Source organism: Antedon mediterranea, chromosome 4 (genome assembly GCF_964355755.1).
Source record: "Antedon mediterranea chromosome 4, ecAntMedi1.1, whole genome shotgun sequence".
In the NCBI taxonomy this organism is placed as follows: domain Eukaryota; kingdom Metazoa; phylum Echinodermata; class Crinoidea; order Comatulida; family Antedonidae; genus Antedon; species Antedon mediterranea.
In genome coordinates, this window is record NC_092673.1 from 31,964,941 (window position 1) to 31,980,967 (window position 16,027).

General features: G+C 32.6%; 2 protein-coding genes across 3 annotated transcripts in view; one reads left to right on the forward strand and one right to left on the reverse strand.

Annotated features, from left to right (window-relative positions):
- Positions 1–12,013, forward strand: part of LOC140047304 (ribonuclease 3-like) — a 38,892-nt gene extending 26,879 nt beyond the window's left edge. Inside the window, exons 1-13 of one of the 2 annotated variants that reach the window (XM_072092237.1) lie at positions 216–381; positions 6,101–6,319; positions 6,585–6,638; positions 6,910–7,128; positions 7,663–7,716; positions 7,870–7,973; positions 8,224–8,329; positions 8,665–8,809; positions 9,575–9,657; positions 10,147–10,250; positions 10,565–10,657; positions 11,063–11,109; positions 11,340–12,013. In XM_072092237.1, coding sequence (XP_071948338.1) covers positions 6,176–6,319; positions 6,585–6,638; positions 6,910–7,128; positions 7,663–7,716; positions 7,870–7,973; positions 8,224–8,329; positions 8,665–8,809; positions 9,575–9,657; positions 10,147–10,250; positions 10,565–10,657; positions 11,063–11,109; positions 11,340–11,572 — 1,386 coding nt within the window. In that variant the 5' untranslated portion in view covers positions 216–381; positions 6,101–6,175 and the 3' untranslated portion in view covers positions 11,573–12,013. Of the gene's footprint in view, positions 1–215; positions 382–6,100; positions 6,320–6,584; positions 6,639–6,909; positions 7,129–7,662; positions 7,717–7,869; positions 7,974–8,223; positions 8,330–8,664; positions 8,810–9,574; positions 9,658–10,146; positions 10,251–10,564; positions 10,658–11,062; positions 11,110–11,339 lie in introns of those variants that run through there. The other variant, XM_072092238.1, reaches the window with a different exon arrangement.
- Positions 12,014–14,721: 2,708 nt separating this feature from the next.
- Positions 14,722–15,810, reverse strand: LOC140047309 (protein cereblon-like). The gene is made up of 3 exons (XM_072092248.1): positions 15,687–15,810; positions 15,192–15,323; positions 14,722–15,025 (listed from the first exon to the last, which is right to left on the reverse strand). The coding sequence occupies exons 1-3, from the start codon at positions 15,767–15,769 to the stop codon at positions 14,842–14,844; spliced, it is 399 nt and encodes a 132-aa protein (XP_071948349.1). The 5' UTR covers positions 15,770–15,810; the 3' UTR covers positions 14,722–14,841.
- Between the last annotated feature and the right edge of the window lie 217 nt (positions 15,811–16,027).

Consider the following 16,027-nt stretch of genomic DNA (forward strand, 5'->3'; position numbering starts at 1 on the left):
TTGCTCTTAGAATCTGAGAAAATTGATTAGTATTGTAATATGTTAGTTGAAACTTATACCATTTATGAATGACTGATTCAGTTCTTTAGTAGATTTTGTAGTAGTTTAGTAATAGTTTAAATTAGTAAACTATTAAGGGGCCGGAATGTAGAAGCCATTGCTTCTAGTTTAATTAATATTGGGCAAAATATTTGGTTTTCTGTGGCAACCTATTGCATATGAGGAGGTTGCATGGTAACATGCCTTTTTTTTTGTGTGAAAAGGAAAGAAGACAGGATTTAAGAAGTTAGTTGGAGATTATAAGAGATAAATAGAGAGAGATTTTAGAAAGTTTTTGTATAAATTACTGAACCATAAGCCAGGGAAAGTTTACAGAATTCGGTAAGCTCAATTCTCTTATCGAATATAGTCATTTTGTTGTGTTATTTGAGATGTTATTTATGGCTGGTACTTTCGGTAGGCTAGGCCTAGATAACTTTGTTTTAACTTTCAGGGACCATCTCATAAGTGAGATACCTGTTGCTTCTATGAAAGCATAACAGTTTATATGCTTGTTTTTTGGTTAAATTGTTGTTTGAATAGCTAATATTTATGCTCATATTATAATAGTAATAGTAATACTGGACAACAATTATGCATTATTATAGAAGACTGTATTAATTGCAGTTGTTGCTGATGGATCAATGTTAATATTATCATTCTGTCAATTGTTTAAATAGGTCATGTTAAACCAGTTTAAATTAGAACCAAGAACATTATAATTAATAGTTAACCATACTATTATGTCATTTTTTATGTTTATAGTTAATCAACTCTATCACGGTATTGGTAAATAAAGACTTAAAGGAAGCATATAACCGTGTGATATTTCGATTCTCGACTCATATATTTCTCTGGACCCTCGACAGTAATAGCCTCAAATGACTCGGATACAGGTTTTTTTATAGCCAGTATAAGTCAAGCACCTCGAAAGTATGCAAATTAGTAGTACAAGCTATATGAAATATGCAAATTACAGTGAATTGCCTTATGTATCTCGAAAACGCTAATGACCGAGAGAGAGAGATATGGCAACTTTCTTGTACTACTGATTTGCATACTTTCAAGCGAAGTAACAGAGGTGTGATTTTGAGAATTACTAAACAGTTCTATGCTGGCTATAGAAAACCTGTATCTGGGTCATTATTGAAAAAAAAATTTATCGAAAGTATGACATTTGACCCTCGAACCTATTTCTCAATATTTGCATATAATGCAACTAAAATGTATGTACATACTTTGTTTTGGCCTCAAATGACTTGGATACAGGTTTTATATAGCCAGTATAGGATCGTTTAGTAATTCCAAAAGTCAAGCAACTCGAAAGTATGCAAATTATTAGTACAAGTTATATGAAATATGCAAATTACAGCCTTATGTATCTCGAAAAACGCTAATGACCGATTAGATATGGCAACTTTCACCTCTTGTACTACTAATTTTCATATTTTCTAGGGAAGTAACAAAGGTGTGATTTTGAGAATTACTACAGTTCTATGCTGGCTATTGAAAACCTGTATCTGAGTCATTTGAGGCCAAAACAGTCTGTACAGATATTTTAGTTGAATTATATGAAAATATTGAGAAATAGGGTCAAGGGTCAAATGTCATAATTCAATCAAGACAATTTTTGCATAAAATGTTTCATTACAGCGAATATAAATATGTACATTCTGAATCAACTCTGAATTCAAATCAACTCTCTAGCATTAATGGTTTTCGAGATATGGGAAGACTGTAATTTCACCCCTAATTTGCATATTTCATGTAACTTGTACTAATAATTTGCATACTTTCAAGGTATGTGAAAAAGATGTGATTTTGGGAATTACAAAGAGGTCCTATGCTGACAATAGGAAAACTGTATCCGAGTCATTTGAGTCCAAAAAAATTATCTACAGACATTTTAGTCGCATTATGTATGCAAACATTGATAAATAGGGTCAAGGGTCAATTGTTGTATTTCCAGTCATTTTTTCGTAAAATGTTTCATTAGAGCAAATATAAATATGTACATTCTGAACAAGTTTTTGAAAAAATCAACTCTCTACCTTAGCGGTTTTCGATACATATAGGACTCCGAACCTGTAATTTCACCCCTAATTTGCATATTTCATGTAACTTGTACTAATAATTTGCATACTTTGAAGGTGAGTGATACAGGTGTGATTTTGAGATTTACTAAACATTCCTATGTTGGCTATTAGAAACCTGTATCCGAGTCATTTGACGGCAATACAAAGTCTCTACAGACATTTTAGTTTTCATTATATATGCAATATTGAGAAATGGGGTCGAGGGTCAAATGTTATAGTTCCGGGCATTTTTTTGTAAAATGTCTCATTACAGCAAATATAAATATATACATTTTAAATATTTTAGTGAAAAAATCAACACTTTAGCATTAGCGGTTTTCGAGATATGGCAACGGTGTAATTTCACTCCCTAATTTGCATATTTAATATTACTTGTACTACTAATTTGCATACTTTCGAGGTGCGTGACGAAGTTGTGATTTTAGGAATTATAATACAGTTCTATGGTTGGTATTGAAAAACAATATCCAAGTCATTGAGTCCAAAATAAAGTCTCTACAGACATTTTAATCACATATTTATGTAAATATTGAGAAATGGGGTCAAGGGTCAAAATTTGGTACTTCCGGACATTTTTATGTAAAATGTCTCATTAGCGCAAATATAAATATATATATTCTGAACCAGACTGTGCAAAAATGAACTCTCTACGATTAGTAGTTTTTAAGATATGGTAACCCTGTAATTTCACCCTAATTTGCATATTTAAGCTAATTTGCATACCTTCGGGATGAGTGTCAGAGGTTTGATGCTCAAAAAATAATTACCTTATCATATGTAACCATTTAAAAAAAAAAAATCTCTGTTTGCAATTTGTTTCACTCAAAATGCTAGATTGACTAGCCTACTACGGTACCAAAGATAATACTTTCGGTTTTGCCAACATGTAAAGATAATTTGTTTTCAGTTAACCAGTCCTGGCACTTAGCTAGGACAGTACTTAATTTATGAGCGATTTTGGTGGCATCGTGATGAGAATACAGAATCGTAGAATAATCAGCATAAAGATTTTTCAGCGCATTGTGCATGATGGTTTGTCATCACATGTTGCTAATGCTTTACAGTAAGTCCTAGGCAGCATGGTTTTGTCTCTGGGAGATCATGTCAAACCAACCTCGCACTGCTTCTTGCTACATCATACGATGCAATTAACAGCAAGAAGCAGTGCGATGTGATTTACACTGATTTCTCTAAGGCTTTTGATTCCGTTTCCCATGATTTGCTTATTTTTAAACTTTCAAAATTTGGTTTATCCGGTTCACTGTTAAGTTGGTTTAAAAGCTATTTAACTAATAGACAACAGCGTGTTGTCATTGGGGGAGAGACATCTGATTGGCTCCCTGTGTTATCGGGCGTTCCGCAGGGCTCGATCCTGGGCCCGCTTTTGTTTAATTTATTTATCAACGATCTTCCTTTAAAATTTAATCATTCCGAGTCTCTTTTATTTGCTGACGATCTGAAATTGTTTAAAGTGATTACCACTCCACAGGATGCTTTTTCACTTCAGGAGGATCTGGATGGTCTCGTGGAATGGACGGAGAAGTGGGGGATAAAACTTAATGCTAATAAATGCAAATATTTATCTATAACACTTAAAAAAAGGCCTGTGCTCTTCAATTATAATCTGAGTGGACATGATCTTGAGATGGTTTATGTATGGAAAGATTTAGGTATTTTTATTGATAGTAAATTAAATTTTTGTTCACATATTAATCATGTGTTGTCAAAAGCTAATAGAATGATGGGCTTAATATGGAGAAATTGTAGGTTTATGAACGACGGCAGGGCACTTTTATCTTTATACAAATCTATTATACGTCCTCACCTTGAATATTGTTCCGCAATTTTCAATTCAATTTCTCCATGTCAGGCCCGTCGAATCGACACTGTTCAACGGAAGTTTGTTCGATTCCTGTCTTATAACTGTGTTAATTTTGCCTTTTCCATTGATTCTGTCAGCAATCGTCGAACGATATCTGATATGGTTTTTTTATATAATATTTTAAATTCTAAATATGACTGTTCATTAATTTCACTATTTAGTTTAAATGTTCCTGGTCGTACACGAAATAGACATTTATTGCATATTCCTTTTAGCCGTGTCGACTGTACTAAGAGGGGACTTTTTCATAGACTACCTTATACATTTAATAATCTAAATAGCAATCATATCGATATTTTTAATGATAGACTTGGTTATTTTAAGAGGACGATGATGTGTTCACTTCTTGAACAGCCTGCATAACCTGTTTTAATTGAAATTGTTTATGGCATGCCAATCTATGTTTTATATATATATATATATATATTTTATCTGTATTTTATTGTTAACCGTTTTTGATGTTGTATTGTTTTATGTTTCAAACCTGTTAGTGGCGGTATTTATCGCTGTTGGTTTTGATTGAATAAAATAAAAAATAAAAATAAAAAAATTGAACATCAGAATCAATACAAGAAGCAATATCATTTAAATAACTTAGAAAAAGAATAGGGCCCAAGATGCTACCTTGCGGTACACCTTGAGTAACTATAAGAGGTTCAGAGCAGGTACCATTCACACTGACAACTTGTGTGCGGTTAGCGAGATCAGATTGAAACCAGTCAGTACACTTAAAACCCATGCATTTTAGCTTGTTAATTAAAATCACATGATCGACGGTATCGAAAGCTTTTTGTAAGTCAATTAGAACCATTCCAGTAAGAAGGCCTTTGGACTTATTGTTTTTTAAACCGTCGATGAGATTTATGAGGTTGCTTTCAGTTGAATGGGCCTGCCGAAAACCGGATTGATAGGCATAAAGTATATTATTTTTGGAAAGATACCTTTCAACTTGTATAGCTACAGATTTTTCAAGAATCTTAGATACCGTAGGCAGAATACTAATCGGCCGATAATTCTCAACACTTGTTCTAGTATTTTTCTTAAATAGTGGGGTAACTTATAGCAGTTTTAAGATCATGAGGAAAACAATTAGTTTTAAACGAAAGGTTAATGATATGAGCTATCGGTTCAGCCAAGATTATCGCACCGTCACGTAAAAATCTTGTGGGAATATTATCTAGACCGACGCTTTTGTTTACATTTAGGCTTTCGAGTTGAGTTTTAACAAATTCTATGGTAACAGGCTCCAGCTTAAACATGTTTCCTTTTAATTTAACGTAGTATTTATGAAGATCGTTACTGGACATGGTGAAAAAACCTATGCATTTTGGGAGTTTTTTGACGAGTTTTGACGAGTGTTGACGCAACATTCGTGAAAAACTCATTAAAACGAGAGGCAACGCCTTTTGGACAGAAAGTTTGTTTACCATTGTCATCGAGAACGATTTTAGTGTTTGTTTTACATTTCTTCTCGTATCCGAGCTGTTTGAGGGTTTTCCATAATTTTTTAGGGTTGTCTTTATTTTCATCAATCTTATTGAGAAAAAAATTAGATTTAGCTTTTTTGATCAGCCGCTGAGCTTTGTTCCTAGAGGCACAATAATATTTGTATATATCTAGATTAGTTTTATCTTTCTTGAATTTTTTTAAAAGTGTGTCTCTTACTTTGATTTCATTAGCAATTTCGGAGGTAAACCAGGGTGCTATGTTTTGTTTAAGTCTAACTTTTTTTTATTTTTGGCGCTATTGAGTCGATCACCTTAATGATGATATCTTTAAGAGTTAACCACGCGATATTTACATCGTCATTATTAGTGACAACAGACCAATCGATATCATTAAGTGTTTCAAGATAGTTATTTACATTATAGTTTTTTAAAGATCGTAATTTAGCGGAGTTGTGTTCATTTTTATGAACATGAGAGGTATTCTTTTAGCGCAATAAAAGAAAATGGTCACTAAGGCCAATATTAATTACTCCAGATTGCTTCACATTATTTTGTACATTAGTAACAATGTGGTCCAAACATGAGCTTTTTTTTTTTTTGATTTATAATTAAATTAATACATTGTTTTTTTTCAGAAATTGAAGTTAGACCACTACTTACTCTATGCACATGGACCTGATCTTTGCCGTAAATCTGACCTTCGACACGCCATGGCTAACTGCTTTGAAGCGTTGATGGGTGCTATGTATCTTGAATCGGGCCTTGAATATGTCAATAAAACGTTCTCAAGTGTTCTCTTCAATAAACAAGTGCTAAGAGATATCTGGAATGGATGCCCTAGACATCCTCTGCAGGTGAGATCTAGCCGTGCATACAGTATGATTTTAAGGTTATTGGAAAAGTGTATGGCACAGCCCCTCTTTTGAGATACCTTTACTCGGGGAATACCCCCATTAAGGGGACACTTTCCCATCAAAATATGTTTTAACACAAAAGTGAAATATAGGTTTTAACACTTACGGCCAACACTTGGTTGGATCCTGAAGGTGTCCACTTAATACAGGTTCTATTGTTACATAGTACTATATTAAATTTAACTTAGATTTGGTTTATTTGTAGATTGAATGTCCTGATGGTGACCGTCACATGATAGAATCATATCCAGTCCTTCAGGTAAATATAAACAATATTAGACTTGCCAATAATAATGTTTACAACAAGCCGACAGTCAAATCAACAGGTGGAGTCTGTTGTTAGAATAATTATTGCATCCCTTCAACAGATAAACCTAAAGATGCTTTCTAACAAATACTTCATACATTTTAGATGTTTTATAAAATCTACATTGATTTATAAATAAATTGTTAATACATGTGTCTTATGTAAGTTGTCATTCATCAAGGTAATGGCATAAGAAAAATTACATTTTTAATTATTATTGCAGAAATTGAAGTTGGACCACTACCTACTTTACGCACATGGACCTGATCTTTGCCGTAAATCTGACCTTCGACACGCCATGGCTAACTGCTTTCAAGCGTTGATGGGTGCTATGTATCTTGAATCGGGCCTTGAATATGTCAATAAAACGTTCTCAAGTGTTCTCTTCAATAAACAAGTGCTGAGAGATATCTGGAATGGATGCCCTAGACATCCTCTGCAGGTGAGATCTAACCATGCATACAGTATGATTTTAATAATAATAATAATAATAAGCTTTATTTAATCACGGATACTTAACTCAACTAAAAGTTGTTTTTCAGTAAGACCGTGCTCAAAGGAAAACACCAACAAAAATAAATGTAAAAAGCAGATATCAAATCAAATAATAAAACAATTACAGAAGCAAAAACCAAAAGCAGATAATAAAACAATTACAATGAAATAAAATGAAACAAGGATACACTTACTAACTATAAAATTAAATAATACACTACATTTAAATAAAGCTACATGAAATTAGCAGTTAACAGTTAAGGTTATTAGAGCACAGCTCCTCTTTTGAGATACCTTTACTCGTGGAATACCCCCATTAAGGGGACACTTTCCCATCAAAATATGTTTTAACACAAAAGTGAAATATAGGTTTTAACACTACGACCAACACTTGGTTGGGTCCTGAAGGTGTCCACTTAATACAGGTTCTAGTGTTACATAGTACTATATTAAATTTAACTTAGATTTGGTTTATTTGTAGATTGAATGTGCTGATGGTGACTGTCACATGATAGAATCATATCCAGTCCTTCAGGTAAATATAAACAATATTAGACTTGCCAATAATAATGTTTACAACAAGCCGACAGTCAAATCAACCGGTGGAGTCTGTTGGTTTTAATGATTAGAATAATTATGATACCTTTTAAATATTTGAATGAATGACCCAAATTTCCATTTGTTTCAGAAATTAAACCAGTCAGAAGATTCAACTGGTATTTATTTCAAGAATATTCGTCTTCTGGCTCAAGCATTTACGCAAAGAACTGTGGGATACAACAACCTTAATAAGTATGTCCGGTAGTTCTTTATATACAGTATATTATACTGTAGTTAAGTATCTTGACAAACAAAAATTATTTTAGAACACCCCATTTCAGAATGGTATAGTCCACAGATGACCACCTACAATAACAGTCCATCTATAAAGATAATGAACCACACTCTTCATAAAAACAGTTTTATTGTTTTAGTTCATCATCAATTGTTTTAATTATCAGTAGTAGTTATTACTAAATATTTTAATACATTCATATTACAGAGGCCATAATCAACGCATGGAGTTTCTTGGTGATTCAGTCTTACAAATTATCACGTCATGTTACCTGTACAGGCATTTCCCAGACCATCATGAAGGACACTTATCGGTAAGTTGGTATTGACATTTTATAAATAAAAAATATAACAGCATTACAACGATAGACATTATTTAAAAGCTGAAGTATGATGTGTATCTACCATTCAAATTATTTTATTACAACAACAAAATTATAATAATTTCTCTAGTAGCTACAAAAAAAAATATAACAGGATTACAAAGAAATTATTTATTGAAGTATGGTGTATCTACCAGTTAAATTATTTCATTACAAACAGCACAATTATAATAATAGAAGTTGTTGCTGGAATCAATAGCATTTTAAAATATGCCTTTAGTAAATATATTTTGATTATTAATATATTAAACCTTTTTCATTTTAAGCTTCTTCGAAGTTCTCTAGTAAACAACCGAACACAAGCAACAGTTGCACGAGAGCTAGGCCTAGATAATTACATAATTGATGTTGATACTCGTAGTAAAAAACCTGGACCGCAGCCTACGAAGACAATAGCTGATTTACTGGAAGGTATGTATGAAACGGTATGTGGATTGGTGGTTATGATGCTTGACTACCAATCTAAGGGTCCTGGGTCCAAGTCCTGTCCTATGTCATGGTTTTTTCTCATGAAAATTTGCAATTTCACACTTGTAATAAGTCTTTGTTTATGTAGAGCATCTTTTGTATGTTTGTTGTGTGAACAGGAGAGCCACCTTTGAGAGAAGGACAGTGATTGAGTTCACTTGTGGTTATCCTTGGCAATTTGCCTAAAGTTAAATAAAATATTTAAAAAAATAAATAAAAAAAACGGTACATGGATAAACCATTGGTATCTTATCACCGTTTGTCCATGATGATGTTTTATATTGAGTTGAATCAACTATAATGTATTTTATCCGTTTATTTTATATTGACACTGTTGATTTGTCTATTTGTTATTTAAATATTTTTATATAGTTTATTATATATCATTGTTGTTACTTTGGGAGTACGGAACCTGAACTCTTGTTATAGTGATTAGGTTCACTTTTAGGTTCCTGCCTACTCCCTTAGTTTCTGTGTTTTTGTTTGTTTGTAACTGGTTTTTGGCAATAAAAATAATAATAATAATAATAATGATTGTTTATGTTTATGTTGTTTTTGTTGGCAATAAAGTAAAGTAAAAAAAATGTATAAAACATAGCATCCAGTGGTTGAATTGTGAATTATATTTACAACATTACAATAAAAGAATTCATAAAATGGATCAGAATTTCTTTCATTAATTTATACCTAATCATTTTATTTAAACAGCTTTTCTTGGTGCTCTGTATGTTGACCGTGGACTGGAATTTGTCCAAGTTTTTTGTGATGTCTGTTTCTTCCCAAGACTAAGTGTAAGTTGCATGCTGAAAAGAAGTAAACAATAGACTAACTGCAGATATGCAATACATTGCCATGATTAATTTATTTTGGTATTGTTTGAAAAATAGTCATATTTTAATCTGAACATGGCCTAATAACATTGTGTGCTCAATAAACATAATACATAATTGATAATCGGAATCGGCCAACCTGGCCTCCAAGTTTTGCTTGGCCAACAAATCAAGTTTTTTTAGGCTGGCAATAAGAATGTGATAGGTATACTTTAAGTTCTGTCTACACTAACAAACTTTATAGACAAATAATGTGATGTGCCCATATATGGACATGATGATGTCAGCACTACTATATATGGGCATATCACTACCATAATTGGGCACTTTTTTTGTCCAACTAGTTTGATAGTGTAGACAGAGCTTAAGATAACTTTTATAAGATTGCCATTAAACATGTGACTTGATTTATATTGTATATGTCATATATTTATTTTTATCATCAACTAGGAATTTATCAGAAGTCAGGATTGGAACGATTCAAAGTCACAACTTCAACAATGTTGTTTGACATTAAGACAAGAAAACAAAGAACCGGAATTACCTACCTATAAGTGAGTCTACATGTTTTGTACAATATAAAATTACATACTGTATAACATTATAGAGAAACTAGACATTAATTCATTAGTTTATAAACAGTAATAATGTATGCTATTTGTGATGTTAGGGAGAAATGGCAGGTCAATTTTGATATATATATATGTTTTGAAATAGCAGTTTTTAGTCCTCACTCGCTTTGATGTTATGCTAGGCCTACATACAGTATCTGCGCTTTGTTTAAATTTTTCTTTCTGGGATTATATACTGTATAACATTATTATATATTACATTGTATCAATATAACATTGTTGTTTTCATGTGACAGGGTTATTCAACAGACTGGTCCAACAAACACTAGGCAATATACTGTTGCTGTATATTTTAGAAACAAACGAATTGGAACAGGAACAGCATCAAAGTAAGCATTTAACTTTAAAGACAGTTTAGATGATTACACAAAAAATATTGCTAAATAATTGAAAAGTTAAAGAGTAAACACAATGTAATTACTGGAGTAACTGCAGTAGCGTGATCCCTAATTGTATGTACCGGTATTAATTATAACATTGCTAAAAAAACAATTCATAAACTCATAAACAATGCTCTTCTACAGCTAGTTTCAATCCCTCCCACTGTGTGAACTTGCCATTGTTTCTGGCTTTCACACCAGTCCCACCCTTTCCACTTATATTCCAAGTTTCCTGGACTTTCTGCATTCTCACTCCTGAGGACCATCAAAGCATATTGATTGAAACGTCTTTTCAGAACTAATATATGTGGTGTTGTACTACAAACTTATATCGACATTTATTGTTATTATTAGTGTTCAAGATGCACAGATGGCTGCTGCAAAAAATGCCCTGGAAACTTGTAAGTTGAGATTTTTTAAAGGATTTTGTTACAAAAAATGTCACAATACACATACGTAGTAAATTCATCTTGTTTGTAGTATACAAACTTATGATATTTATCTATAGGCTATTAACTTAGCAGATAACTGAAATAATACACCAAACATCAATCAATCAATATAATAAGATTGTATTTTTTTTTTACAATAAACTGAAATTAGAAGTGATGATTTCTCTTTCTTTTTTTAGATGACTTTCCACAACTTCAGCATCAGAAACATCTTCTGGGGAAGGTTCATCCAGATCAAAATGAAAGGCAAGAAACATCACAAGGAAGGATTAAAGACAAAATGAGGAACGATAGAAGAGAAGGAAGGAATAGAGACAGAAGGAAAAACGACAGAAGAGACAATGAAAGCTGCTATAGAGAAAGAGAAGCAGAAAGAACGTTTAAAAGAAGACGGACGGATTCACCATGGTAGAAAATGAATAAAAGTACAGTGCATAGTTTAATAAATGACAATCTATTTATAAAATTGTTTTACCGTGGCACCACGTTGAGTGTGAAAAGCAGAGGTTTTGTTAATTCTTTTGTCAACAGGTTGAAAATACAGTACTGTAAAAATGTGTTACCACACCTCTACAGAATATTCCCTGGAAAAGACTTAGTTCAATCTAGGTTAAAAAACGTTGTAGTACTTTTGTCAAATACTCTCAGTATAATGATACTAAAGGCAATTCATTTTGAAGCAAGGAAAGCAGACTTTAGGATGTATAATTTGTGCTATACTTTATACTTCACTTTTAGGTCATTATTTACTCTGCTCTTTGTTGTTATATTCCATATTGTACAGTAAATAGTGCTTTAAATTCCCAATAATAAAACATGAATATTATTTAGTAAATCAAGTATTGTAACATGAAATTAGTCACTGAATGTTAATATCTTTTCGTATGTTAATACACTGTGCTCAAGTGGACCCAATTTGGAGCCAGGGGAGCACAGTGATATAAAATAGAAATAAGTCACTGAATGTTAAAATATTTTCGTATGTTAATACACTGTGCTCAAGTGGACCTAATTTGGCGCCAGTGGAGCACAGTGATATAAAATGGAAAAAAGTCACTGAATTTTAATATCTTTTTGTATGTTAATACACTGTGCTCAAGTGGACCCAATTTGGAGCCAGTGGAGCACAGTGATATAAAATAGAAATAAGTCACTGAATTTTAATATCTTTTCGTATGTTAATACACTGTGCTCACGTGGACCCAATTTAGCACGCGCGACAGTAAGCACAGTGATATAAAATAGAAAAAAGTCACTAAATTATAATATCTTTTCGTATGTTAATACACTGTGCTCAAGTGGACCCAATTTGGCACCAATGGGAGCACAGGGAAATAGTCACATACAAAAACATCGAGAAAAAATACTTCTGGATTTCAAAAATATTTCAAACTTGGTATATATGTTCAATATCGGTTACTCCATCCGTAAAGCAAAAGAAAAAATAGTTTCAAGCCATATCAGTGATTTTAGTAATTTTCGTTAGTTTAAAATGTATATTTATGATAGAACATAGAATTCCAACACATTTTTTAAACTTTAAATTTTGATCGCCATAAAATAATTGTCCTACACATTTGAAATTTGGTAGTATACGTTCAATAGGTTACTACACGTTCAATATGTTACTACATAATTCATATTTTTAACATATGTCTTTTTTTTTAATCACTAAAGTTAAAAAAAATGTGTTGGAATTGTATTTTCTTTCATAAGTATTTATCTTAGACAAACGCAAGTTATTAAAATCACTGATGTGGCTTGAAACTAATTTTTCTTCTGCATTACGGATGGAGTAACTGATATTGAACTTATATACCAAGTTTGAAATATTTTTGAATTCGATAAATATTTTTTCCAGAAGTTTTTGTATGTGACTATTTCCCTGTGCTCCACTGGCGCCAAATTGGATCCACTGGAGCACAGTGTATTAACATACGAACATTTCTTTTGTAAAAAAAAATACTCCTCGATTTCAATATTATTTTCTTGGTATATTTTTTATTTTAGTTTCTCAATTTACAGGGAAAAAATCGAAGAGCATAGTGTATTAACATACGAAAAGATGTTATTATTTAGTGACTTTTTTCTATTTTATATCACTGTGCTCACTGGCGCGCGCCAAATTGGGTCCACGTAAGCACAGTGTATTAACATACGAAAAGATATTATAATTTAGTGACTTTTTTCTATTTTATATCACTGTGCTCACTGGCGCGCGCGCCAAATTGGGTCCACGTGAGCACAGTGTATTAACATACGAAAAGATATTAAAATTCAGTGACTTATTTCTATTTTATATCACTGTGCTCCCCTAGCTCCAAATTGGGTCCATTTGAGCACAGTGTATTAACATACGAAAAGATATTAAAATTCAGTGACTTTTTTCTGTTTTATATCACTGTGCTCCCCTGGCCCCAAATTGGGTCCACTTGAGCACAGTGTATTAACATACGAAAAAATATTAAAATTCAGTGACTTATTTCTATTTTATATCACTGTGCTCCCCTAGCTCCAAATTGGGTCCACTTGAGCACAGTGTATTAACATACGAAAAGATATTAAAATTCAGTGACTTATTTCTATTTTATATCACTGTGCTCCACTGGCTCCAAATTTGGTCCACTTCTTGAGCACAGTGTATTAACATACGAAAAGATATTACAATTTAGTGACTTATTTATATTTTATATCACCATGTGCTCCCCTGGCTCCAAATTGGGTCCACTTGAGCACAGTGTAATAACATACGAAAAGATATTAAATTTAGTGACTTATTTCTATTTTATATCACTGTGCTCCACTAGTGCTAAATTTGGTCCACTGGAGCAGTTATCGTAGTAGTATTTCTATTTCGTAAGTAAATAAAGGCATAAATGGCGCTCCGTAGAAGTAGAGAATGCTCGATCGTCGAAATGACGCTCTGAATATACCTCTGATTTTTATATAAAAAGGCAAAATGTAAGGGTTACATTTTTGTTAATAACTTGGGATTTAGTGAACAGATTTTAATTTTATTTGTAGATCCAACATTACGTCATTAGAGGTCACCGACGTCCTTTATCAAAAATGATTTTTTCTCAAATTAACTCTTAATTCAGTTAAAAAAAAAAAACAGATTATGAAAACTGATGTGGAGGACAGAAAGCTGATTCACTTAAAACATTCACAACATCCACGACATCTATGAGATATCAACATTTATTATATTACATAAATACAGATAAAATAATATGAGCATAGTTTATGAATGGGCAAAATTGTACTTGCTAGATTTCTATGAACTGCTGAATAAATGGGTCTGGCCTGCCATAGTGTTACTGTATATAGGCTACTCAACTATATCATTATATTTGATGAAGGTATACTTCAGCACAATCTAATTTTAATTTTCAACATTATTACAACTAACAGAATGCCTGGCTGATAAATCAGAAATTAATCGAATTATTTGGAAATATTAAAAATTACTGAAACTAATGCGTAAAACATACTTTATACTTGATTATACTTGATGTTGAAACTTAGAAGCCGAAACTTAGAAGCCGTAGCTTGTGTGTTCCTCAACATGTTTCAATATATTATCTTGTCTACTATAGGGGGAAAACATGTTAGATTGTCTTTTTATGTTGGCTGGTATACACAAAATATGCACTTAGTATGCATGTCAAAATATCACATTCATAAGATATTAAAGATAGGCTGCCATGAAGTTGTGTCTCCTCCTTCTTTGCTCATACTTGGCATCAACGCGGACCTGGTCAGACCCCAAAACTTGTCAGGCTTCAGCTTTCGCTTGGTTGCACTGAATTTCCACCCCATATGACTTGAGCAGTGTCGACACTGAATTATTGTCCATGCATATCTATTAAGAAATGATAACACGGAAAACACAAACCGCAATGATGACGTACACTACTGCAGTAGATTCACTACTGCAGTAGATTCTGTTGTTAAATTATAGGTAAGTCCTACATATATGTGCTGTATTGTGACTTGATAATTAGTTAAGGTTTAACATCTATACATACCCTGGAAACCAGCTGTTTTCTTTTGAGGGCCGACCAATCAAGTTGAGATTTTGAGCTCGATAAAGAGTCAATGTTTCATGAATATAGCCACCAGGGTTAACATAAGCTGCCATGGGACCATCAAGAGACATACTACAAAATTAAACATAATTAAATTATTTATATTTTACTTTCTGTTTGTGGAGTTTCTGGAGTGGAGTTGTGGCCTGGTGGTTACGATGCTTGGCTGCCAATCCAAGGGTCCTGGGTTGAAGTCCTGTCATATGTCAGGATTTTTTTCTAATGACAATTTACAACTCCACTCCCAAAGACTTGTAATAAGACTTTGTTAATGTAGAGCATCTTGTGTATATGTTTGTCTCGTGAACGGATTGCCACCTTTAAGAAGGATAGTGAATGAATTCGCTTATGGTTATCCTTGGCAATTTGCCTAAATAAATAAAAAAAAATAAAAAAATAATCACCTGAAAATATTAATAAAATGTTAAAACTTACCAAAAAACATCAGTCTTGTTTGCAATCTGGTGACCGCATCTCTTACAACATAGTAATGTACACTGAAAGAAGATAGTACACATGTTATACTACAGTTGACACTACTGCTACTACTTCTGCTAGACCACAACCTACCTTCTTTAGTAAGTCAAGCTCACAACATTACTAATTGGTTTAAAATAATAAATCAAAATACTTACGGCTAGCGCGCAGCAGACGATCTTTTTTTTTTCTGTAGGTACATTAACAACTACTCTTCTGAAAATCATTATAGTACTGCGTCAGGTTGTTCTTGGTTGAATGCCGACATCAAGCACTGGTTTCAAAGAATGGCAATCTTT

Bases quoted from the DNA above. Each gene is read 5' to 3' on its own strand.
- LOC140047309 (XM_072092248.1), bottom strand. From the start codon at position 15,769: ATGTGTACTATCTTCTTTCAGTGTACATTACTATGTTGTAAGAGATGC. The intron at 15,324-15,686 runs GTAAGTTTTAAC...TTAATTTTGTAG, and splicing joins AACAAGACTGATGTTTTTTG to TATGTCTCTTGATGGTCCCA. The intron at 15,026-15,191 runs GTATGTATAGAT...ATTTCTTAATAG, and splicing joins GAAAACAGCTGGTTTCCAGG to ATATGCATGGACAATAATTC.